General features: G+C 39.7%; 2 protein-coding genes across 2 annotated transcripts in view; one reads left to right on the top strand and one right to left on the bottom strand.

The window, feature by feature from the left end:
• Positions 1–4,362, bottom strand: part of dhx29 (DEAH (Asp-Glu-Ala-His) box polypeptide 29) — an 11,785-nt gene extending 7,423 nt beyond the window's left edge. Inside the window, exons 1-11 of the mRNA XM_028601389.1 lie at positions 3,985–4,362; positions 3,124–3,197; positions 2,757–2,870; positions 2,508–2,637; positions 2,265–2,404; positions 2,042–2,176; positions 1,808–1,934; positions 1,561–1,719; positions 1,069–1,243; positions 554–674; positions 38–421 (exon numbers count right to left, since the gene is read on the bottom strand). Of these exons, the coding sequence (XP_028457190.1) occupies positions 38–421; positions 554–674; positions 1,069–1,243; positions 1,561–1,719; positions 1,808–1,934; positions 2,042–2,176; positions 2,265–2,404; positions 2,508–2,637; positions 2,757–2,870; positions 3,124–3,197; positions 3,985–4,162 (1,737 nt within the window). The 5' untranslated portion in view covers positions 4,163–4,362. The remainder of the gene's footprint in view (positions 1–37; positions 422–553; positions 675–1,068; positions 1,244–1,560; positions 1,720–1,807; positions 1,935–2,041; positions 2,177–2,264; positions 2,405–2,507; positions 2,638–2,756; positions 2,871–3,123; positions 3,198–3,984) is intronic.
• The window catches only part of mtrex (Mtr4 exosome RNA helicase), a 26,476-nt gene continuing 5,083 nt past the window's right edge, over positions 4,306–25,698 (top strand). Inside the window, exons 1-21 of the mRNA XM_028601390.1 lie at positions 4,306–4,495; positions 4,864–5,004; positions 5,916–5,982; positions 6,417–6,479; positions 6,609–6,721; positions 9,185–9,359; positions 9,499–9,589; positions 11,399–11,523; positions 11,696–11,794; positions 11,903–12,020; positions 12,241–12,372; positions 18,779–18,858; positions 19,198–19,308; positions 19,880–19,981; positions 21,094–21,219; positions 21,906–22,056; positions 22,562–22,734; positions 22,825–22,893; positions 22,972–23,097; positions 23,211–23,321; positions 23,436–23,624. Coding sequence (XP_028457191.1) covers positions 4,395–4,495; positions 4,864–5,004; positions 5,916–5,982; positions 6,417–6,479; positions 6,609–6,721; positions 9,185–9,359; positions 9,499–9,589; positions 11,399–11,523; positions 11,696–11,794; positions 11,903–12,020; positions 12,241–12,372; positions 18,779–18,858; positions 19,198–19,308; positions 19,880–19,981; positions 21,094–21,219; positions 21,906–22,056; positions 22,562–22,734; positions 22,825–22,893; positions 22,972–23,097; positions 23,211–23,321; positions 23,436–23,624 — 2,463 coding nt within the window. The 5' untranslated portion in view covers positions 4,306–4,394. The remainder of the gene's footprint in view (positions 4,496–4,863; positions 5,005–5,915; positions 5,983–6,416; positions 6,480–6,608; positions 6,722–9,184; positions 9,360–9,498; positions 9,590–11,398; positions 11,524–11,695; positions 11,795–11,902; positions 12,021–12,240; positions 12,373–18,778; positions 18,859–19,197; positions 19,309–19,879; positions 19,982–21,093; positions 21,220–21,905; positions 22,057–22,561; positions 22,735–22,824; positions 22,894–22,971; positions 23,098–23,210; positions 23,322–23,435; positions 23,625–25,698) is intronic.

The following is a 25,698-nucleotide window of genomic DNA, read 5'->3' as shown; positions in this document are numbered from 1 at the left end:
TAATCTGGTAAAGTGTACAATGATTTAGTGTATTTACCTTCAGTTTGTGGGCCAGTGGGGACTTCTTCAGCTTCATTAAGAGCTCTCTGGATGCCTCAAGTGCTGCTTCCCTCCTCCCTCTTTTCTCACTCTTGTCCTCCACTTCTTCTGCTCCCTCCCCAATATCGAGACCCGCCAGGTTCTCCCAGGACTCTTCAGGCTCTTCGTTTCCAGCCATGCCCAGCTCCAGCTGGCCTTGGCATCCAGACTCTTGCACTTGGTTTTGGTTCTGCTGCTGTTTGAGTCTGGTCAGAAGTCGGGAGATGAACTGGTCCCGAGGTTTGTTAGCAGCAATGCGACTCTCTTCCTGTTGCTGCTGTTCGCTGTCCCTCCACTCCAGCCACACATCTCTGTAGGTTGGAGGAAGGAGCTGGTGCACTGACTAGAATGAGAGATTGAGAGGGATAGTACTTATCAGAGGAGAATTAGGATTAAAAAGAAGGATAACACAGAAAATGTGAGGTCAAGCAGCACAGAAAAATGGTGGTATAGTCTGCTGGGTCACATGTATTACCTGTCCTTTAACAAGGTTGTAGAGTGCCAGTGTGGCTGCCAGATGTTGCGCCTGCATGCTATCCTCAGTCACGATCATTGGACAAACCTCAAGAACATCGTCTGCCCTTTGAACACACACCCTGATGGATGCAAATACATAAAATCCATTCAAAATATATCTAAATGTAGTTATAAGCCGATCATAAACAACAGAATCCCAAATAGCGCTACTACTGCAGTTTTTTTTCATTCTCCAATCGATGTAGCACAAATTATTGATCGTTTTGTGAGATTATATTATGGAGCTACATTCAAAAGAATGTATGTCTTTGTGTATGGAAACAAGGACACCGAAACATGCATGCGACACACACACACACACACACACACACACACACACACACACACACACACACACACACACACACACACACACACACACACACACACACACACACACACACACACACACACACACACACACACACACACACACACACACACACACACACACACACACACACACACACTTACTTGGATCTCCAGTGTCTACCAGCAGCAACCTTGTGAAAAGTCGGTGGTGGACTCTTGGGCAGGTTCTTGCGGACCCAGTCAATGAGGAACTGTTTGGGAGACTTTCCTGTCCAACTGCGAGCTGTGTAGTCAAAATTGCGAATGTCCTTTGGCTCGTTCTTTTTCACAACTGGAACTGGAACAAAAGGAAAATGGGACAAAATGACATCATGAATTTGGGTACTTTTTTTTTTTCTCAAAGCCTCATCTATTATTTGACCTTTTCACCACTGTGCAGACAGCTCCACAAAAGTCCCAAATTTGTATCTCTTGTTCTTTTTTTCCGTGATCTTATTACAGTGCTACTATATAGTCAATTGGAGTTGAATTGTAGCATTACAATGTGAAGCTACAGTATGTTATGTTTTATATTTACTATGTCCTGTAACACACTTTAAACGCGTTCTGTTAAAGTCACTTGGCTCAGATGGCGTTTATCTGCCAGATGCAAACCTTTCTCTGCAGGAGGGGCCTTTTCAGTTTGTTCAAATAACTTGAAGCTGAGATCCTCTTTGTCCTCGCTGACAGGAAGTATCTTCTTTTCCTTTTGAGGCCCGTCTACCACCTTTATAGCTGGATTGAATATGGGATGGGACTCCAGATGCTTCATTTCTAGAAACAGAAAATATTTCAATATTAAGCCAAAAGTGAGTAAGAATAAACTGTAAATATGTACATGTAAGAGTTGAAGCACACTTGCCTTGCTGTATGATGCGTATCCTGTCCTGTGCCATCCTCTGGCCCGCCTTGTCTCCCTTTGTCTTGGCCACAGCTGCCATTTCTTTTGCGTCATACAGTTGAGCAGTAAGGACCAAATACCGGTCATTCTACACATCAAAAAATAACACACAATTAGTACACCATGCCACATACTCAATGACATTTACTACACTTAAAAAAAATCTCAGCTGTAAGTTGCTTTAATTTTACTTACTGGATCAAACTTTTCCTCCAATTCAGGATTGTGTGCCTTCTTCCCAGCTTCCTTCTCCTCCTCCTCATCACTGCTCTGCTCTGCATACCTTAAGATCCAATCCTTTACGCTTGCAGCTTCATCTTTCTCTGTTGCCTAACAAACACCATGTTTCAATTTAGTGTGACAGACTGACAGTACATATCTTTCTAGTCAACACACACTTGTAAATAGACACACAAACCTTAATGGTCTCTTTGCGGGTGTTGCTGGGTGCTTTGGGGCTCAGGGCTGCTGGTTTCTGCTGAGCAGGTGGCTGGAACTTGGGCCTGCTCTTCTGACTCTCCTCCTGCATCTGCTGGGCAAAACCATCTGGCAGCTCATCTGGTACACAGACAATACATTAAGAAAGCTTGTGTTTTAACAGCCTTATCTCCTGAAGAGCTATACAGTGATGACATCAAAATGACTGCTGATGCTCTATTACCATCTTTAAGGTTAAGGCAGAGCCAGTCAAGAGCAGAGTGGAGATCCCCTCCGTACAGAACACTACTCTTCATCGATTCCTCAATGTGTTCTCTCTTAAAGTTGAACTTCTGCAGAGCTGTGTACAGGTCCTGCAAGCACAAACAAGACAACATGAATACAACATTCGGTCATGGAAACAGATCTATGTGTATTATCTGTGATTATGTGTATTATCTGTGAAGACTCAGAGGGATGATTTTGTCTTTACCAGCAATTTCTTGTTCGTAAGTCTGCCTGATATGGGCCCTTTATCCCCATTCTCTTCTCTGAAGTCATTGATCAGCTTAATGATCTTCTTCTCCAGGTCAGCTTGGATAGCAACCTGTGTTAAAGAATGGATAAAATCCTGTTTATTTTTTACAAAATTAATGTTTTTCAGCATGAAACACACTGGATAAAATGGGTTAGATTTGCATTTGAATACTATTTGAGTATGTATAGCAAATTAGTGTGTTACAAGCTTGTAAGAACAGGTTACAGCTGCAACTTTCACTTGGCATAGAGAGAGAGAGAAATTCTGTGATGCTGCACAATAAAGATAAAGTACTCAGTCAGTTACTGTACCAACGACTTACTTTAAGAATCGACTTGTCTGCGACTCCAGCTGTGTCAACCTGGGCAGTGTTGGCAAGACTATAGGTCTTTGGAGCTGGAGGAAGTCAAAAATACAGAATTGTGTCAGTTAAAAGCATTGTATGTTGAGGCTGATCCAGATGTCATGTTCATCTAATCATCCCGTTCATTGACATCATTATTGTTTCACAGCTGATTTTCTTTTTATCAGCAATTAGCTTTATTTTCAGATTTCATCAGAGATGTGTTGACACACACACTGCCATGCTGATTAGGCAGTACTACCTACCAACTGTTTTGTTTTTTAATAAATCAATACATTTAGTTGATTATGAGATAAACTGTTTAGTCTGATTTATTTTTTTTCATTTCGAAAATGTCTAATTTACTGGCAACTGTCCATTACTGGATGGATCAATGGATGGATGGATGGATGGGTGGATGGATGGATATCTGTATTGTCCACTAGGGAAATTTGTTTTGACAGTTATCAGTGCCCTACGTTTTTTTTTTTTTTTTTTTTTTTTTTTTTGACAAGCTGTCACAGCAGCAAGGTGTAATACATAATATGAAATGAAGAAAGGCAAAAGGGGCACTTGTGAAGCTGTTACCTGAAAAATGTTGGTATACTTGACAAATGATATAATAAGGCAACCGGGACTACAGTAAGGTCCCATGTGCAAAAGGTGTTACAGTGAAAAATGCCCAACCCTACACTAATATGTATCATAAATACAATGCACGCATGATTAACTGCATATACAGGGTTGAACACAACAGCTAGCTACAGCCTAAAAAATGACCACATCAACAGCAATTACATTTATGTTTCTGAATCTGTGACACCAGCTAGGTAATACAACCTTTTGACTTGTTCTCTTTGGCTGGTTTAGCCGGCTTGTTGTTGGCTGGCTGTTTCTTTTGCTCCTCTGCCACGCCGTTCCCCGATGCAGCAGCACCAGTCCTGCCCGCTGCTGCTGCTGGTGCCGGGGCCACCGAGGTAGCCGCTTGCGCCGCCGATTTCTTCTTTTTTCCACCCATTAGATCACCAAAACACGGCCTGTCTGTGGCTCCTCTATGCGGCTATGGGATTCCAAGTCATCAGCAAAGTCCTGAAATGTTACGGTTATAAATAGAGAGCTAACGCGAATGTGTATTTCTCTCCGTATTCATGCTGTGTTTGGTAACTTTTGGACAACCCAGCTGCCGTACCGGAAGCATTACCGGGGAGCAAACCTCGTGTTGTATTGTGGGAAGTGTGCCCTTAACAATCATGGCAGACGCTTTTGGAGACGGTTTGTTCAGCGTGTTTGACGATGAACAACAAACTACCACAAGCAAAAAGATACCTGCTTCTCTGACACCAGACATAGGGTAATCTTTTTTTGTTTACATAGTAATGTTTGGTCTTTAAAATCAGGAGGTTAGCTAGCTAGCTTATCCAGGGAACCTAACGTTAAACTTCACATCATGTCTGCTAGCGTTGTTAGCTCTTTAATGGATCATAAAAAAGCACCTGGCTGTGCTGATAAACGTTAACTGAATTTGTTTTTGTCGTGTTCTAATTAGTTATTTTTTGTGAGACCAAAGTTACAAGAGTCTCTTGTTGGCTAGCTACTCCCTCCTGTCTATGTGGCTATAAGGTTCATGTGTAACGTTGCATTAGCACAAGTGTAACGTTACAGGCTCCGCTAACAACAGTTCTGTGTCCTGTATGTTTTTTTTTCCCTTCTCTTTTCTAGGAAAGTTATAAGTAAAAATGGCACCGACAAAGATGCTGGTCCATCTGCAGCGGTCAAGCGAGAGGCAGACAGTGACGGTGGAGAGGAGATGGTGTTTGGGAAGAAACCTCGACATGAGACAGTCTCTGCTAATGACCTAAAGTAAGATGAGTTATAGCTACATCTTAACACTGTGTGTCTGTACAGGATGCTTTGGTGCTGTTATGACTATAACTGATGGAGAGTAACTAAGTACAGTCACTCAAGTACAATTTTGAGGTACTTATTAGTATAGTATTTACATATTATGCTACTTTATACTTATATTTTACTACATTATATAAGAAAGAGAAATGATTTGTACTTTTCATACTCTAAAGCAGTGGTTCTCAAACGTTTTTCAATAACGTACCCCTTTTGAATTGTTTCTTTAAGACAAGTACCCCCTGACCAGCACTAATCATTTTCGGTAGAAAAAAAAGTGTATATAAACAGGAACAGTACAGCGCTGTCAACGATAGATTTACTAAACAACAGCCTTGTAACTGAAAAAAATATTTAATAGCTAATGAGAAAAAGAGTCCAAAACTGTAAAAAAAAAAAAAAAAAAAACTTGGAGGAAGTAAGGCAAGAATAGGTCAAAATAGTATCAAAACATAAGAAGAAAAAAGCATACATAAAGAGGAACAATGTTCTGGACAACAGCCTTGTAACTATTAAACATTTTGTTAAATATCTTACGTACCCCCTGCAGTCGTCCAAAGTACCCCTAGGGGTACACATACCCCCATTTGAGAAACACTGCTCTAAAGTATGTATAGATGATATAACTTAAGCAATTTTATTTCAGTAAACTTCCTCAACCACTGAAACTTATACAGTCCAATACAACAGCCCTGCAATAAATGACCTCGTTAAGATTATAACGGTTGTTGAGTTTTTTCGGAGAGGTGTTGATTAAACTTTATGTAATTTCAAATCAATCACTTTTTTTCAGGTTAAAATACTGGCTTGAGATGCTACAGAATATGTTTTGAAGTTGCTGTAGATAACAGGTGTTTTGTTTACTTCAGTCTTGCAGAATTTATGCCCCAAGTGAAGGTGGAGCAAGTTGACACTGTGGAAGGATGCTCACACGAGGTGAGAAGCAAATTGACAGATGGATAACAAAAAAAGGAAAAAGCAGTAAGGTGGAGAACAGCTTTAATGTGCCTTCATATAGATTGTGCACATTTTTTGTTGTATGTACTGTATATGAGCATGTTATTATCTAATGTAAGGCGACCTTGCCTCTTCTGAAAGGCACCATCAAATAAAATGTATTATTAACTTCTGGAACTCTACTAGAGGGATGAACATCATTCTTCATATTCCCCCATTTGTTTTGACAATTGTGTTGGAAAGCGCTGTCTAACATGTGATATCACACCAAATTGGCTTTAGATCTGCCTATTGCAAAGACCATAGCATAGGATTCACACACTTTTTATTACAAAGATATATCTGTTTTTTTTGGTAATTTGTTGTTAAATGTCCAAACCCTGATTGTTGAAGAATTTGGCTTTCCCTCACAGGTGGCTCTTCCTGCCAGTGATGATTATAAACCCCTGAAACCACGAGTGGGGAAAGCAGCCAAGGTATAATGTGCCTTTAAACCAGGTCTTCTACTTGTGGAATTCATTTAGTTTGTTCTTTGTAGAATGTTATCCAATAACACTACACTTATTATTTTACTTTTGATTTGACATGTCTTGCTTGTCTTGCAGGAGTATCCTTTTGTTCTTGACCCGTTCCAGCGTGAGGCCATCTTATGTATCGACAACAACGAGTCTGTGCTTGTCTCTGCTCACACCTCTGCTGGCAAGACTGTCTGTGCTGAGTGAGTATCTTCAAAAGTTGGTTTCAAAAATGAATTGCTTACTGTACCGTTAGGCTTTGTCTGGAGCTCTACAGTCCTGTACACAGCAGAGACATGACATTGACACATGTCAAGGCACCTCAGGGCTCGACATTAAGGCTTGTCCGGGACAAGTGGATTTTTTGTAGGGCAAGTTGAAGAGAAATTTACTTGTCCCACTGGACAAGTTAAAACTCAAACAAAATAAAATGCCATGTTAGTTCACGTTATGTGCCACTCATTACGTCTATGTTACCGATTTGAAACGATACATTTTTTCCCCAGCCAATCCCGGGCAGCGGACCTCTAACGTTAGACCCAGCCCGCTGTTCAGCTCGTTCTCTGTAAGCGATGCAGCATGAAAGCACGGCAAACCAGCCGGTGTTAGTTAGCTAACGTTAGCTTGCTAACTCGTTGACAGAAAACGAGAGACCCGGTGCTAATACGGCACCGGTGCCTTAACGATCGTTATCTACCGGACCGAATTGCAACGCAGATTCCGGTGCCACTGAAATGCCAGCGCTTCTCTCTGATGCTCCGAAAACGGACGAGGGAACCTAAACATCGCCGCATGTCACGCTAGTTAACATTACACTTGGCAGCAGGTAATGTTAACTAGCAGCTAGATTAAACACGGTTAAAATGCTGACCGCTAAACGGTGTAAAAGTGTGTCTGTCTGTATTTCACTGGAGAGGAACGTATGACGTTGTAGCAGCTGTTCTTGGCAAAACACAGATGTTGCGTTCACTTGAAGTTGGCCTCGACATACTTGTGCTGCATTAAAAGCTGTTGTAAAATACCCTTTTCCCATCCAGAGGTTGTTTTTGCCGTTCTAGAATGTCGTTTTTTTGTGCTCCTTTTTGAAACAAATAAATAAATAGCGTGCTGATTAAATATCAGGTAATAATCAACTGTAAAGTAGCTACAGCTTTTAAAGGATCTCTAAATCAGCCTCTGCTGGGTAGAAATTAGTGAAATTGTATAAAAAAAATAAATAGTTAACACCAACATTAAGTGGCAAAATCCATTGTTATGTCTACAAAATTATTTTAGATATAGTATAAGTTCAAGTTTAAGTCACCACTACTTCTGGTCAAAATATTGACTTAGTATCTCAGAATATAAACTAAGAATCTCAAATTAATGAGAAAATGTAAAATATTGCTTTAGAATCTCAATATATTGACCTAGTATCTCAATATATTGACTTATCTTAAAATATTGACTTAGTATCTCAATATATTGACTTATCCCAACATATTGACTTAGTATCTCAATATACTGATTTAGTAACTTAGAATATTGACTAAGAATCTCAAACCAATGAGAACATTTAAAATATTGACTTACAATCTTAATAAATTGACTCAACATCTCAAAGGATCGACTTAGTATCTCAATATATTGACTTAGTAACTTAGAATATTGACTGGGAATCTGAAAGTAATGACAAACTTTAAAATACTGACTTAGAATCTCAATATATTAACTTCTGCACACCGGCGTGCAACATATTACTTTGTACTATGAAGTCTGGAGATCCTTTTTTCTTGTTGAATGGGAAATCTATTGTTGGGACACGTTTGTTTCTACTGTTTCAACTGAATTTTATTAATGCTGATAGTGTTTGGATGCTTTCAACGGTTTGTTCGAATTCTGCATTAGCAAAACAATTTTTTTTTATAAAATGATGACTCTTTACCCGGACAAGTGACTTTTGTGCATAGACAAGTGAAACGTAAATGTACTTGTCCGAAGGACAAGTGCCTCAAAAAGTTAATGTCAAGCCCTGCACCTGTATAATCACTGTTTTTACTCAGAGATGCAGTTTGCTGGACTCTGAAGTGCTTTAAAGTTGACATTTCTGAGAAAGTTTTCACAATACAAGTAAAAAGTAGTTCAGTTGAATGTATTCATGTACTGTTACAAGGGGCATGGGGGTATATGATGATGTTGGGAATTTGATCTGATAGAGCTATTAGATTAAGGAGCACCTTTAGGCTACAACATGACGTGCATTATGTCAACGTATACAGTAGGGGAACAATATTATGCCCTACTCAAAAAAAGTACAAAAAATACATTACAGTAAGGAGAACAAATGTATATTTTTACTTATTCCAGCTATGATCTCATGCAAGTTTAAACAACTACTGTGGCTTTATTAAATGTACTTCTTTTGATCAACATCTGTATTTAGCTATTAGTGACCGAGTTGGTTCCCTGCTGTTTTGGGAACCTGTGCTCCCAAACAAATGGAGAGGTACTTAAATCTCTGAAGTGCAAGTGAGGAATGCATTTTTCTTGGTAGCAAAAAGCCCAGGTTGACAGCAATCATAATGATCTTTTAGGTGAAACATTGGTTTAAATATTTAGATTTACTTTCAGTTGCGTTTTCTTAACAATAGCCATGTCAATCGATCGCTTATGTCCACTTCTTGTAGATATGCCATTGCACTGGCCCTTAGAGAGAAGCAGAGAGTGATCTTCACCAGCCCCATCAAAGCCCTCTCCAACCAGAAGTACAGAGAGATGTACGAAGAGTTCCAGGATGTGGGACTGATGACTGGTGATGTCACCATCAACCCCACCGCCTCCTGCCTTGTCATGACAACAGAGGTAAGATGTCTGAAAAATGGGTTGTTATTAGATTTGTCAAATTATTGGCAGGTGGTGTTTGGAAAGTGTGCTGCAGTTTCAGTGTGTAGCTGGGAGTAGAAGCAGCACTGAGAGGTCGTTCTGACATGATTTCTCCTAGATCCTGAGGAGCATGCTTTACCGAGGCTCTGAGATCATGAGGGAGGTGGCGTGGGTCGTCTTTGATGAGATCCATTACATGAGAGATGCAGGTGAGTACAGAATACAAACGACACAGACACACTATCGACTAACTGTCCTTCTGTGTGGGTTGGATCATCGGGCCTCATGCAAGAACCTGTCATATGAACCGATTTATTCTTAGGTGGCACTTAAGATAGTTTGTCGCATTCACCAATAATCTCTTTACACTTGACCTGAAGGAATTGCTAGTATAATGGCAATTTCTATTGGCATATTTCAGCACAGAAAGTTCTACAGTTGAGTAGTTGTTCTACAGTTGAGTAGTTGTTAGGAATAGCAACGTGGATTTCGGTGCCTTATTTAGGTGCCACTTAAATGCCTGCGCTTCTCTCTGATGCTCCGAAAACGGACGTTAGAGGGAACTGAAACATCGCCACACGGGACGCTAGTTAACACTACAGTTGGCAGCAGCTAACGTTATCCTACCGTTAGCTAGCAGCTGGAGTAAACACGGTTAAAATGCTGAGAGCTAAACGATGTAAAGTGTGTCTGTATTTCACTGGAGAGGATTGTAACACCAGACTGTAGCTGCCGTTGTCTGAAAAACACAGACACAGAGATGTGTCACCTTTTTCAGCCCTTCTGAGTTTGTAGGTATGATTTTAATATAACATTATTATAGTCATATGATTTTGTCCTAACGTTTTGGGGTTAAGCTGTTGTCCTTAATGGCATTGTTTCCCCCTTATATCAGGGGTCTTCAACGTTTTTTAAGCCAAGGACCCCTTTACTTAAAGTGAGATGTAGCAGGGAGCCCCTACTACATATTGTATGAAATTAAGGTGCATATTAAACTGGGCCTACAATAACTGTTAGGGCAACCTAAAGCGTTCTTACATACCCTTTTTTCATAAGCTTTTAAAATATTAATTGTTGGCATGATTTTATAAATCATATTTTAATGTTACATACTGTATGTGATATACTGTATGTGGCACAGTAAATCTAGGATTAACTGTATCTGTGGGCTGATATTTTAGGGACTACCTTACCTATAGGCCAGTAAGCTTATCATCAGTGGGAATTTATGTTTGCTAATAATATGTTGGAATTATGTTAAGGCATTTTAATTTTAAAGACTCAAAGATAATAAAAAGACTCAAAAATTTACAATAATTTGGAGGGCCCCTGCAATGACTTTGAGGACCCCTTGTTGAAGATCTCTGCCTTACATTACTTTTACTTTTATACTTTAAGTAGTTTTGAAACCATTACTTTTACACTTTTACTTAAGTAAAAAGCTTGAGTTGATACTTCAACTTCTACAAAAGTCTTTTCAAACCCTAGTATCTATACTTTTACTTGAGTAATGAATGTGAATACTTTTGACACCTCTGAATATAAATATATATACTGATTTGATTACAGCAAAGACAACGTCTGCAGTATTGACGGCAAAATAGGCTACAGAATATTTAATTCTGTATTGACAGGTGCAATATTAGACAATTGATTTATTTATTTTTTTAATTACATTTATATCTGCATTAATATCAAAACCTCAAGACTTTCAAACATCAACATTTCATTTATTAATATGTATTCGTGTCTAAATGACATATAAACATCTTTTCCTATTCTATTTTGCCTGGAAACGCTTCCAACACGCTTGCGTTTCGTGTGAAAAATAGGTATCTGTTCTATTTCTAGCAGGCACACGTTTTCTGAGACGTGCATGTCACGCAGGCAGTGTGTAAGCTCTAACCTGTTAACATGGGAGCCGAAATAAACGGACACGCCACGCAGCTGACACGCTCGTGCGACGCATCCAGTGTGTAACCGGCCTAACAAATCCTTCTGCTTTCTGTATATTTCAGAGCGTGGTGTGGTGTGGGAGGAGACTATCATTCTTCTTCCTGACAATGTGCATTACGTCTTCCTGTCAGCCACCATCCCCAATGCCAGGCAGTTTGCCGAGTGGATTTGCCATCTACATAAGCAGGTGGAATTTTATACTGGCATATATTGTAACCATAAGGGTTATGCTACCTCCTCCTGTATGTAATATGAGAAGGTGATTCTTATCGGTCGATATATAAGGATCAGGATAGTACTTGTGGTTTTTTCCATTGTGTTACATAATTAATGAAGTGTTTCTGTCATGTCTCCTGTAGCCATGCCATGTAGTCTACACAGACTACCGTCCCACTCCGCTGCAACACTACATCTTCCCATCAGGGGGCGATGGACTCCACCTAGTTGTTGATGAGAATGTAAGGACACCTACAAACTATGAATTATGAAGAGAGTTGGCTAATTATTGATGTCGTAGCATCCCATAGATAATACATAACGTCTGGCTGCGTTTTGCTTCTCTTCAGGGAGACTTCAGAGAGGATAATTTCAACACAGCTATGCAGGTGCTGAGAGACGCGGGGGATTCTGGGGGCAGTGGAGGGGGCAAGTGGGACCCGAGAGGACGGAAAGGAGGCACTAGAGGTGTGTGTGTGTGTGTGTGTGTGTGTGTGTGTGTGTGTGTGTGTGTGTGTGTGTGTGTGTGTGTGTGTGTGTGTGTGTGTGTGTGTGTGTGTGTGTGTGTGTGTGTGTGTGTGTGTGTGTGTGTGTGTGTGTGTGTGTGTGTGTGTGTGTGTGTGTGTGTAAGATTGAAATGTGTAAATGTCTTAAATTTCATGTATACTCACATGTATGATTTCCTTAGGTCCATCCAGCGTGTTCAAGATAGTGAAGATGATCATGGAGAGGAACTTCCAGCCTGTCATAATTTTCAGCTTCAGCAAGAAAGAATGTGAGGCCTACGCTCTACAGGTAGCCAAACTGGACTTTAACAGAGGTATGTGTATTTATGCTGCCATTCAGCATACCCAGCAGGGCTGTCAAAAATGACATTTGAATATTCCTTCTAAAAAGTACTCAAACATATTTGAATATCTATTTTTGCGCACCATGTTCACGAGAGGGCAAACCAATACAACGGGAGACATAACAACTTGTATAGGTACATTTATTTTAACATAAACATGTATTTAAAAAAAAATCTACATACCCACACAAAATAAATATATAATATAACATTAAACTTAATTTAAAGACTGTACACCCCTATCTCTCCCTAGAGCGTGCAGGAGGCAGGACATGACGTGGATTACACTGCGGTCATGTATCCGGTTCGTAATTTGGTCATAAACAACCAAGTCTCCTGCTGTTCTGTGATTTTGGCATTGGCCCCTACCTGCCATTCTAAACCTACGCTTGGCCTGTCACTGTAGAGATTTACAATATGACTGGTTATTTAGCAAGTCAAGAATGACTTGGCACTATTTAATACTTCTGCAAGCACTTTCTTAGTTTTAAGTATATACCATAGTCCTAGTGGTTTTGTGACGTCTGTACAGTTCAAGGTTTATGTCAGACCCTTGAACAGTAGATTAATGGTAGGTTATGTGTTTTTGGCATGAGATCATAACCATTTTCTTCTTTTGGCTAAACCGAGTGAGGGCACATTGCGTGTCAAGCTGATTAAGTATGATGTAGAGCAACAATTTTTGTGTTTACAAGGCACTGATTTGGCTCTGATAATATTGAAATATTTTCCAGATGTGACAATGCACATGAGTTGTGAGTTGCGTTGACAATCTTGATTCGTAGTCCACTAACTTCACGAATTTACGTTTCATAATCTAATGATATTTTCTAGAGCTGCAACAATAAGTCAATCAATTGTTTAGTGGATCAACAGACAATAAATCGGCAACTATTTTGATAATCCAATAATTGTTTTAGACAGTTTTTAAGAGACAAAAAGACATTTGACACCCTGGGTTTAGGGATATAATAATCGTAGCTGTTTATTTGCCAGTAGTAAGTGATCAAATGTCATCTTGACATTATGTACCTTTTTATAAGCTAAATTAAACCACATTTAATTTTAAGTTTAATCGTCGACTGTTCAGATATAAAGTCACACTATCAGCACATTTAACAATGATCATATTTGTGGTTAGATTCAGAGTTGGTGAGCATATTGTCTTCGCGCCCTAAAATGCCAAAGCAAATACATGTTATGACAAATTGCTGTGAGCATTAGGGAGGGAGTTGGAATTGGGCAGGCGAAACCGCTCACCAAAATGCTAAATTGTTGGCAAGTGGGAGCTGAGTGAATCCTCCCCACTGAGTGAGTGCCATGAATGTGGCTCATTGTGGCTGCACAGCTGGTGCTGTTTGGTCCAGTGAAAAAGTGAAGTTGCTTCATGTTGACAAATCTCTATATGATGGGAGACAATCCAGCAGTAAGTTGAACTTGGCTCATATCCACCTGCTTCAGCCTTTTTCAGTGAAATAAAACATGCTTATGAAGTCTTACTTGGCAAACATTTTCCTCCCTCAGCTTGGTTTGTTTTTCCCTGCATTGTGACATTTTTCAAAATGATGAGTTTTTTTATTTTTTATTCTTCCAACACTGAAAGCCTTTTTTCTGTCAACGCAGCCAACATTTCATTAATATTAAATAATCTAGATATACATACAAAAACTCTGCCAAAGATAATTTCTCATTTCCGCCAGTTTCATGTTCCAAGAATTTTCTTTAACAGACTGATTTTCTTAAAAAATGAGGCAGATGGTATCCAGTAATAGCAGTCAGATAATTTCATTAGACTGAAGAAAATTTCACTTGATTGAGGAAAATTGTTAAAATAATTTGATTTGTAAATGAGTCAGTTATTCTATCGATATGTTTAGTAGTTTGAAGACAAATGAGCTGTCATGACAAAATGTGATTTGTTTTTTTTTAATGGCTGCCGAAATCATTACTTAACCATTTGCAGTTTCTTTCTTTATGTTATTTAGAAACTCATAGGGCCCAATTCTTTCTAGCAAACCGTTGAGAAGCCAGATTGTTCAACCAGCGCGTCTGTAGGCAGGTTGTTGGTGTTATGGAGTAGCCTACATCTGTTTGCGTGCGTAGGTGGGTTATAATGAGGGGAGAGACATGGCTGTCCTGGTTTCTCTCATTGTCAACCAGCTACTCACCCCACATTCCCTCTCTTCTTTGTTTTCTTTCTTTCTTCCTTCCATATATTCTTCTCAGTCTGTTTTTATGAACACTAAACACAGAGTCCCCGTTCTCTTTCCCTTCCTACTCTGTGCTGTGACACATAGTTTCTGGGCAGTGTTTGTGGAATGGCAGATCTGTGTTGGAGTCAGGGGACTGGCTGGTGCCGAAACACAAACCAACTGACAGAGTGCAGGACTGCAGCTTCAAACAGACAAGTTTTGATCGGACCATGCAAAGACAGGAGGACATAGAGCCAGATTGTGTTGTTGGGATGCTGTCCTGCAGCAGCAGTGGTAGTTGTGTTTGCCACATATGGACAGAGCCTTAGGTTGATGAAGTCTGTCCAGCCAGCTAGAGTCAAATATTTCAGCAATTACTGGTCACATAGTTGTGAAGTTGGTTTTGATATTCATGCTGCACAGAGGATAATGTGTTGACTTAAAGGAGAACTCCAGCGATATTACACTTTCATAAAGTTGGGTGACTTGCAAAAGACAGATTTAAAAAAAGAACGGTGAAAATAGATGTAGCAGAAGTTGAGATACTTCTTCCATTAGAGCAGTGTTTCTCAACGGGGGCGTTCAGAAGATGACGGGGGTTGCTGGAAGCAATATTTTAGGAAGAGGGGCGTTTGTTTGAAAGCTAGTTTAAACCAAAGATTCACAATGACAATATGTTTACACTTTAAACTACTTGCAAAAAAACGTGGTCTGCAACATTAAAACCTGCCAGTTCACGGCACTGCGACTGGACGAGACGGTGGATCATAACTCTTCTTCTCTTCTGTGAGCTTAGTTTGGCGCAGCTCCGTGCTGCCTTCAGTGAAACGGGACGTCAGAGCATCGTCTTAAATGAGCTCTGTACTACGTGAAGCTACATTCTGATTTTTTTTAAAAAGCAATCGCCGCAGGGTGGTGCGACGTCCTGTTGTGTTCTCTAACCCCCAATGTTGCACAAGTAGACTTTATATTTCACAGTAACAGTTTTTTGTCAGATTTTTGTATAGAACCCAACGTTTCCTACTGTACATGAAGGCAGCTTCATTTCACGGAGAAAGAGACGAGCGAGAGATATCGACTGTGCTTTGTTTGGCAAACATTTAGTTGTTCCCCAAACTCCCGGGCAGTTCAGAGCTTGTGTTTGGTGTCTTCAAACTTTCTTGTGGAAGCGATGGAGGCAGTGATGTCACTGTTTACTGTACAGGATTCTCACACCTCCTCAAAACGCAGCGCGATGTGGGGTTGCGTTTCTCCTAATGTTTTTTTTCTGCTATTTACTCGCAAGACAGGCGATAGCAAACCTATACTCTTCTAAGCATCAACAAAGGGCTCTCACTAACTTTCAAAGGTTGTAAACTTATTTCCATTTGGAATTAAATCCTTCTGCTTTTACCCCTTGATAAGTGCCAGCTTGTTTTCCGTTGGAACAATTCGATTATAGATTTAGATTTTAATGAAAAATAGATTTGAATATTAAATTGCTAGCTGTTTCTGATTGGCTACTGTTAGTGTTTGTTTACCTAATTAAAGTTTCAATGTTACATATCTAGTCGTTCTGATTGGCTGCTGTTATTTAAATTGAATGTCAAATGGTTGCATTTTCTTTTAAACACCTGTAAATATAATTTCTATATTCACATGGGTTTTTGACACATGGGAAACTAATAAATATGTTGATTGTCATTCAATTACATGATTTTTTTTTATTATTTGTGATAACAATAGTAACAACAATAATAGGCCTAATATTAGGGCGTAATCATTCATATTTGGGGCAATTAGCCACATCTACAATTTATTTGATGGGGGGCGTTAGGGACCTGGATTATGGATAGGGGGGCGCTGGCCCAAAAAAGGTTGAGAACCACTGCATTAGAGCCTCCTGACTTGTGTATAACCATGTCTTTCAAACTTGACATCCCCAGTTTGCAATGCAGGGTTTTTGCCAAAGCTTGAGGGCTACAAATGTGTAACAGAAGACATTATATTATACAACCAGGCTTTGACCAGTGTAAACATTTTCAAACCGGTTTGATATTAAGTAGAGCTGTCAGCATTAACGCGTTAATCGCGACGCGATTTAAGAGGCGAGCATAACGCGTTAATTTTTTTTAATCTCATGCTGCCATTTATTAATTTATTTTCACTTCACTCAGCTTCACGTCGTGCCTAAGGCGCTACTATTTTGACCCTTTGCCACACCGTTACTTATCATCAAGCTGTCATACTTCCTCCTAACACATCCTAACACAATTCTGAATGCCGCTTTTTATTTTCCAAAACTCACGGATGGCTCGTAGACAAGTTGAAAGAAATGCACATTGTGTAAAGCCGAATTAAAATATCACCGAAGCAAGTCAAGCTAAGCATATTTTGGAGAGTGCTACTCGCCAACCTGTTATTGAAACCAAAGTGCAAACGCTGTCTCATCAACCGGTGATCACTGGACGTCAGTGAGTAATCACAATGATTTAGAAGTTACTGCACACTATATTGACTCTGGTAAGTAGGGTTGGGTACCGAAATGTGCCGACCTAAACTGTAGTAATGAGACCGAATAAGAACGGAAATTTATGTGCCTCATTTCGGTGCCTGACTTGACACTACACCTGACAGCATGTAACGTTAGCCTACCTTTAGCTAGCAGCTGGATTAAACAGGGTTATTCATAAACTCTCCCTCTTTGATGAAGTGGAAATAGATGATCAGAAATGCTGACAGCTAACATTAAACAGTGTAAAGTGTGACTGTATTTCACTGTAGAGGAGTCTGCTCTACAGCGCAGCACTTGCCGTTGTCAGAATTAAACAACACAGACGGTGCATTCACTTGCAGCTGCCGCTGTCGGAATTAAACAACACAGTGGTCCGTTTAAAACGGGTAGCCTCGTGGTGCATTCACAGTAATTGTAAAATACCCTTTTCCCATCTGGTAGTTGTTTTTTGTTCTTTTACCACCATCACCAGGATATTTTTTCTAGTTGTACATAAGAAACATCAAAAGCTGAAGGGCAGATTTCCATGGAATTTTCTGAGTACAATCACGCTCCTCAGAGGTTGAACACTTTTCGGATGTTCTCTGATCTTCCTTTTGGTCCCACCCTCAGGGCAAACTTGAGACTTCTGGCTTGCTGATAGAATGGTTCTAGAGTGCGTGTTAGTGTGTTTGCAGCCTCTGGGGGCCGCAAGTGGAGCTTTATTAGACTCGTAGCCCTTGAAACATCTATATGAAAAGCCTGCTCCCTCTGTGTTTTATAATGTTTTGACTGTTAACATTTTTTTATCAGGCTGTTTTTTACTGGAGCCATGGATTTAGCTTGGGCTTAACCCGCTTTTTACGTTTGTCCCAGTGTGTGTTTGTCTGTGGTATTTCTTTGTTTTTAAACCACTAAAATAAGTCCTGTTGACACTGAAGTCATTTGACTTTAAAAATAAATGCTTGGGCCATAATACTTTGTGGAAGTCCAAGTTTCTGACTAACACAGGCTCATAAGACGAAGGGTTCTAGGAATGGTTTGACTAAAGAAAGACCTGTGACTAAGTTTCCACATGGACACACACATCCACAGAGATACAGCCACAGTAAACAACATAATGTGATTAGCTTAATAATAAGACACTGGTGGTGGTGGCGGCACTGTGGTACATTCATACACAACGGATTACAATAATAGTGTTGGTTTAACATGTGGCAGCATTCAATCACTTTCCAGACATTGATTGTTTTTGTAATAAAACCTCAGTCTTCAATTGAACAATATGAATATTTTTACATGTTTTGAAAGACAGAATAAGAAATTCTACAAAACATTAATTAGAGAAACTTTTTTGTTGAAACATATGGCTGCAAAATCTGATAAAATCTAGAGTTAAGGCAGACTTGAAGCATTTGTTTGCTTAATCCCTGGGTGGTTAAACTTTCTCTGCAAGCAATTCTCTAATAACTTTCCCCTTTATACAGAGAGAGAGAGAGAGAGAGAGAGAGAGAGAGAGAGAGAGAGAGAGAGAGAGAGAGAGAGAGAGAGAGAGAGAGAGAGAGAGAGAGAGAGAGAGAGAGAGAGAGAGAGAGAGAGAGAGAGAGAGAGAGAGAGAGAGAGAGAGAGAGAGAGAGAGAGACTAATATTTAGAAAGCTTTCTGAACAGATATGACAAGACGTTAACAAATGCGTCGTTTTTTTGTTCCAGATGATGAGAAACGTCTGGTGGAGGAAGTTTTCAACAACGCAGTGGACTGTCTTTCAGACGAAGACAAGAAACTCCCTCAGGTGAGGAGGACTGAACTGTCACTCTGTTTCCCCACAACTTGTGTAGTTATTAATATTTTAATTCTTAAATATTTTTTATTCTACACTGCTGAGTCACATTATAAAAACCAGCCGTGTTGAGGTAACAGTTGTTAGTGGGTAGACCGCTACGGCAAGATCAACGGCAGATCCAACCAAACATTACACTTTTCCACTATGAGGGTTATATGCTTTTTTTCATTCTCTGTTTCATTGCTGCTGATGGGTGTGATCCTATGAGCCAACTGGTGAATTTGCAGTAAACCTTTGATAAACAAATACAACACTAATCAGCCTATCAACGGTCTCTGCATTCTCAAGGTGGAGCATGTGCTGCCGTTGTTGAAGAGGGGGATAGGAATCCATCATGGAGGCCTGCTGCCCATCCTGAAAGAGACCATAGAGATCCTTTTCTCTGAAGGTCTGATCAAGGTACCTGTCTTTGCATCAAGAAGCTCATCAAAACCCATTTAAACAAATATATGATTCATCCCTCAGCAGAGTTGATGCAATTACTTGATTTGTGAAGATCAAGGAATGTTTACCTTACTTTATCACAAAAGTAGTTTTATTATGCTTGAATTTACACATTGTGTACATACATAATAAAAAAAACTCTTTAGTAAGTTGTAATGTTAAGAATTTATACAAAACTCCAAAAATAAAGTGCTGTGGAGCAGTGTTTTTGTAGAGTTTGGATTAAAAGCCTTTATTAGTTATATGGCTTGTAAGTCCTCAGAGGCTTGTAATTATGCGTAAGGGTACATCCCAAAGTTGACCCATTGAGTACACGGTTATCTTTTTGGACTTTAGAAATCACCTTTCCTGATGTTTTATGAAGAACAAAACGCAAACATTCAACATGTTTATTAGATACACAAAGTCTTCTGGTAAGAAACCCTGAATGCAAACATAAATTTGTTTGTTTACAAGAAAACTCCACAGGACACCTTTTTTAAGATGGATTAATTAAGTGATCATAATGCTGGCTTTCTCATTTCAGGCCCTGTTTGCTACAGAGACATTTGCCATGGGCATCAACATGCCGGCTCGCACTGTGCTCTTCACCAGCGCACGCAAATTTGATGGCAAGAATCACCGCTTTGTAAGAGCACGCACAACGCACACAGTTAATGTCACATAAGTCAATAAAGATATCTTGTCAAGAGGAAATTCTTCAGTTTTTGGATTTTTTACCCCTCATCCTACGTTGCATGCAACATCCTAACAAGTAAGTTATGCTGTGGAGCTGTAATTTCAATAGATGTGGTTTTGGCACACATGAGCAGGAAGATGAGCCCAAAAAGTGTAGTTTATGTAAACTAGGCCTCCATCCTCGGAAAAGTTCCTCTGCCTTTTGAGGGGAGCTGCGAGGCTAATCTCCCTCTTACTGTGGTCTTCAATGAGTAGCCACTAGAATAGTAAGACTTCATAAACTGTGCAATCTCTTTACAACAACTGCTCTGTGTGCAGTGTGCAGTTGTTAGTGTGTTGCTCTGAGGCCTTTATAAGGTCTTCAAGTCCTGCAGCTTGCACTGCCACATAAACAGCCACGTATTGTTTATATGAGCTGGGGGGTGTGTGTGTGTGTGTGTGTGTGTGTGTGTGTGTGTGGGGGGGGTTGGGTGGGTGGGGCGGGGGGGGGGGGGGGGGTGGAGCTGCCGTCTCTTAGAAGCACCCTTCATCCTCACTTCATACACATGGATTTCCAGCTCACATACACAAAGGCTTGAAGAGAATGTGAGAGAGAAGGAAACTGCTCTCCAAGAGGTTCATCAGGAACATCTGGTGCCTCAGATGTTGCCAAAGCTCCACGCAGGCACTCACACATTCAATTACACATGATTCTCATTCCTGAAACGCACTGTTTCAAATCAAGAGCTGATCCCATGACATCAGATCATTTCGACACAAAAATAATCTTATCAGTCTTTTTTTTTTTTTTTTTTTTTTTGCATTTTTATTGCTCAAAGACCAGTAGATATGTGGAGTTTAATCAGAACAATTTGTGATGCACAGATAGTCCCCAGAGGTTTATGGAAAACTGGTTCAGTCTCTTCCTCACCATCACCTAGTTTTTTATGTTACTATTGCAGATCCTTGGCTAGGTACTACACAATATACATACACAAATAGACATAATATTACAAGTACAAAGAAGCATTAATTAACTAATGTTGCTTTTCTTAATGTCTTGTGTGTTTTCATGTGGTCTAGATTACATCAGGTGAGTACATCCAGATGTCTGGGCGAGCCGGTAGGAGAGGAATGGACGACAGGGGAATTGTTATTTTCATGGTGGACGAGAAGATGAGTCCGGCTGTGGGCAAACAGCTACTGAAGGTGCAGTGAATATGTTTGCTACCTACGCTGCTTTTTTTTTACATACAAGTTGAGGTTCTTTTTCTGAATGCAATTGCTAGTCATCAATCACATCTTTTGCAAGCCTCTTCAGTGCTGTCTACACATTCTTCTGTAACAAGAATAGTCCAACTATCCCATCAATGAAACACATTACCTTGCTGTCTCTCTTTGTGTGAACAGTTGAATGGAAATTGCACAAAGTGACTCTTAAGTTGTTCTCTTTATGGATCATCAGGCCATTTGGTGCTCCGTCAAAAAGTCTAATACACACAGTCACAGGGAAGCCAGAGTCTCTCCGTCTTGTCTTTGATTTGACACATTTATAGCTGCCATAAATATGTAGCTGCATAGCCTTTGTGAGGTTGTGTTAATGGAGAACTGTTTGTTGGCTCTGTCACAGTGCTTAAACTCCAGGGTGTCTTGGAGAAGCTCTTGTTCATATCTGGGTTTCTGGAGGTTGTGATTGCAAAATCTCTCGGTGTTTAATTTGGGGAAAGTGACTTCAGTTTTCATTTATTTAGACCTTATACCTTCTTGGCATTTTTAGTAAAATGCTAACATTATCAAAACGCATAATTTACCACAGCTGTATGTTATTATAATGAAAGCATTTCTTTTTTGAATGTTTATTTTTAATGCTGTCTGTTTTTTATTATGCCGTGCAGGGCTCGGCCGACCCTTTGAACAGTGCCTTCCACCTGACCTACAACATGGTGCTCAACCTGCTGCGTGTGGAGGAGATCAACCCAGAGTACATGCTGGAGAAGTCTTTCTACCAGTTCCAACACTACAGGGCTTTGCCTGGTGTTGTGGAGAGTAAGCATTTTTCATATTTACTACGGCTAGATGAGTAAATGACCTGTAGAGAAACTCCAGATTCTACTAAAGCAGTGATATCCGTATACTTGATTAGCACATACTTCAGATTTCTCTGATTTGTGCAGAGGCAAAAGCTGTCAAAGGTTAATCTTACTTGACAGCTTCACAGAAGCTGTATATCATTTTTATTTTATTTTTGTCTTATCATTTAGAAATGGCAAAAAATTCTGTTTGATGAGGTGTGCTAAAGACTTAAACAAACACCGTTTTGACTGTTGTGTGTGACTTCATGTTGACACAGATACCACAACTATGACATCGTTCATTAATAAGTGTCTAGTATTAATGATTGTCCATGTCAAGAGGTCAATGTGCAGAAAGCCATCAAGAAATATATTTTACTGAAAGATTCTAAAATATAATGTCCTCTCCTGTAGTGGCCTTCTTCTACTTTTAACTTTAATCATATTGCTGATTTATTTTTATTTATTTTTCTGTGCAGAAATTAAGAATTATGAGGAGCAGTACCACAACATTGAGATTCCCAATGAAGAGGGCGTGGTCACTTACTTTAAAATCAGACAGCAGCTGGCCAAACTGGGTAAAGAGATACAAGAGTTCACCCACAAACCCAAATACTGCTTGCCCTTCTTGCAGCCTGGACGACTTGTCAAGGTAGAGCTTCACACACTCTGTTTGATGACAGGACAATAATTATTAATTTCAACATGTTATTGAATTTTTAAATTTTTTTTTATCATACAGGTAAAAAATGAAGATGCTGACTTTGGCTGGGGAGTTGTTGTAAACTTTTGCAAGAAGTCCAACGTGAAGGTACGTTGGTGTCATGGTGTCACATGTATGTGAGTCAATTTACATGTGGCTGTGACTAATGTGCATTTTCCCATTTAGACCAGTACAGACTCTGAGCCGCTCTATGTGGTGGAGGTTTTGGTCCACTGTAGTAAGGACAGTCTAAAAGATGCTGCGACTGAGGCTGCTAAACCTGCTGCTCCAGGGGAGACTGGAGAAATGCAGGTAGGTGCAACAAGCACACAAAACACACACTTGCACATTACATACACAAATATGACTCCATATCTCTGTAGTCAGGGTGAGTATAACTCTAACCTTTTTTTGTTTTTGTCCAGGTGGTCCCAGTGATGCTCCATCTCCTGACTTCCATCAGCTCTGTTCGCCTTTACATCCCCAAAGACCTGAGGCCCTTTGACAACAGACAGCTCATGCTCAAGTCTATACTGGTACAAAATGCAACCATGTTGAAACAATGATAATGAAACTGGTAGAACTCAACTGAAATGATTATGTAAATTGTTGCTCTTTCTTTTCCTTGCCTCCAAACATTTTGTCTGCAGGAGGTGCAGAAACGTTTCCCAGATGGCGTTCCTCTGCTCGACCCCATAGATGACATGGGCATCAAAGACCCTGCACTGAAGAAAGTTATTCAGAAAGTGGAGGCCTTTGAGCACCGCATGTACTCCCACCCCATGCACAGTGACCCCAACTTGGAATCTGTGTATTCCCTCTGTGAGAAGAAAGCTCTGGTGAGAAACAGTTTGTGTCTTTCAGTTTGTGGAATTCAAAGCCATAAAAAACCCTGCTAAATGTCAAACCTTACGGAAACCACATAAAGACAGTTATGTTCAGTACACACTCTTTTTTTTTTTTTTTTTTTACTATTGAAATATGAACTACTTTTTATCTTTTTTATCTACAGTACATTGGCTACCTTTTGTTAGATCACAATTCGTGACCTTCCATTGTCTTTTCGTGCCAGACACGTCGGCTTTGGCCATATATACTCATACAGACAAACACAGGAAGAAAGCAAGGACATTAGTCCTACAGGGCCTCACCCTCAGTTATAGGTCAGATAACAGAAAACCTCTTCGTCAGATCACATGAGCGAGGGAAAAAACATTCTTTCAAAAACAAACTCATACCTGCAATTAAAGAGAAACAAAAAGTGTACAGGGTCTCTTGCATAAATGTTCTCTGCGCCTGTATAAACTCATGAGCAAAGTAACTAAATGCTATGTGCAAGCCATTTTGGACTCAACAGTGCACTCTAGCATGGCAAGCTTAACGGCAGCCCTGCTATGCATGTGTCTTGACACAATTCTCTTCTACTTATCAGATGTATTCAAAAAAATAAAGTCAAACATTAGCTCTAAAACATAAAAATACAAATGCATTCAGGTTTAACTTGTTAAAAGTAGCTGCATGTCACATATATAGCAAAAAAAAATATATGTTTACAGCCATGCTTGTGGCTTTGAAGTTATACTTAGGTACAGCTGTGCTTTGAGCTAGATGCTAATGCTAGCATTGCAACACGCTCACAATAACAATGCTAACATGCTGATGTTTAGAAGCAGGTGAAATGTTAATCATGTTCACCATCTTAAATTAGTGTTGGCATACTAACATTTGACAATTGTCACTAAGCACAAAGTCCAATGGGCATGTTTTTGTCTGTACAAGATTTTGTGGTTATTCATTAAGTAGTTGTGCAGATAATTAAGTTGTGGACCGACCAACAGACAGACCATCCATTGAGTCATGCTGCTAGCTTTGCAACAAAACTCCAAAAGTAAATGGAGCAAAGAAAGTGTATCTTCAGAGAAAAGTCCAGAGAAAAAATAAGTAAAGCTAGTGGAAAGGCAACACATACAATTTGTAAAATAAAACAGTTGCTACACTTTTTGTTAGAACACAAAACATTCCCTTTTACAGGAAAGCATATGAATTTAACTTTAGAACACACAGCCTTATAATAATATATTGGCAACACTTTAGAAATCTTAGGAAAAAATAGGGATTATTATGCCAGAGGTGTTAACATGTACCTTTTCAAAATAAAATTCTAAACCTAATCAACATATGTAGATATTATGATGTCCTGTTCCATAATTTAGCACAACAACATGCACATTATTTCATCTGTGTGCTCTGCTTAACAGAAAGATCAAGTCAGACTGTTCAGTTTATGTTGGTGAAGTTCAAAAGGCTACATTGTGATAGATGCAAAACACCCAGATTGGCTTTGTGTGTGGGGGGGGGGGGCAAACCAGACCATGTTTGACAATCTGCATAAACATTTACATCCCTCTGTGGCCTTGTGTGTGTCTTTAAATGATAGGGCATACAGTGCAGTTTAAACTGGATTACTTTATGTTGGATTGGCAGAGTCTCTGCAGCTAATCCTCAATCTCGTTTGTGCAACTGACCTCTGCTTTGGCCTTCACAGTACTAATTTGATTTTGACATGACTAAAGCTTGAACAGTATTCCCTTTTTATGCTTGTTTTTTTTGTGGTGTTTGATGCTTTTTCAGCATTCGCTACGGGGAGCACAAGCACCAGAAAGTCTGAACTTTCCATCTTGTATGATAGATTTTTTTTTTTTTTTTTTTTTTTTCACTATCTCACTTACAACCAGTTAATAGAATTTAGGCTATAAATCCTCCGAATTCTTTGAGTAATAATAAACCATGCTGGTGAAATGTCTTTGTGCATGTGTTGGCTTCTTTGGCTCTGAGGTGTGTTGTAATCTTGAGGGGTAAAGGTTAAAGTGGATAATGGTCATCATTGAGGACCGATAATCTGTTTACAGATAA

This window comes from Perca flavescens, chromosome 16 (genome assembly GCF_004354835.1).
Source record: "Perca flavescens isolate YP-PL-M2 chromosome 16, PFLA_1.0, whole genome shotgun sequence".
Lineage (NCBI taxonomy): Eukaryota > Metazoa > Chordata > Actinopteri > Perciformes > Percidae > Perca > Perca flavescens.
This window is presented reverse-complemented; position numbering and strand designations above follow the sequence as displayed.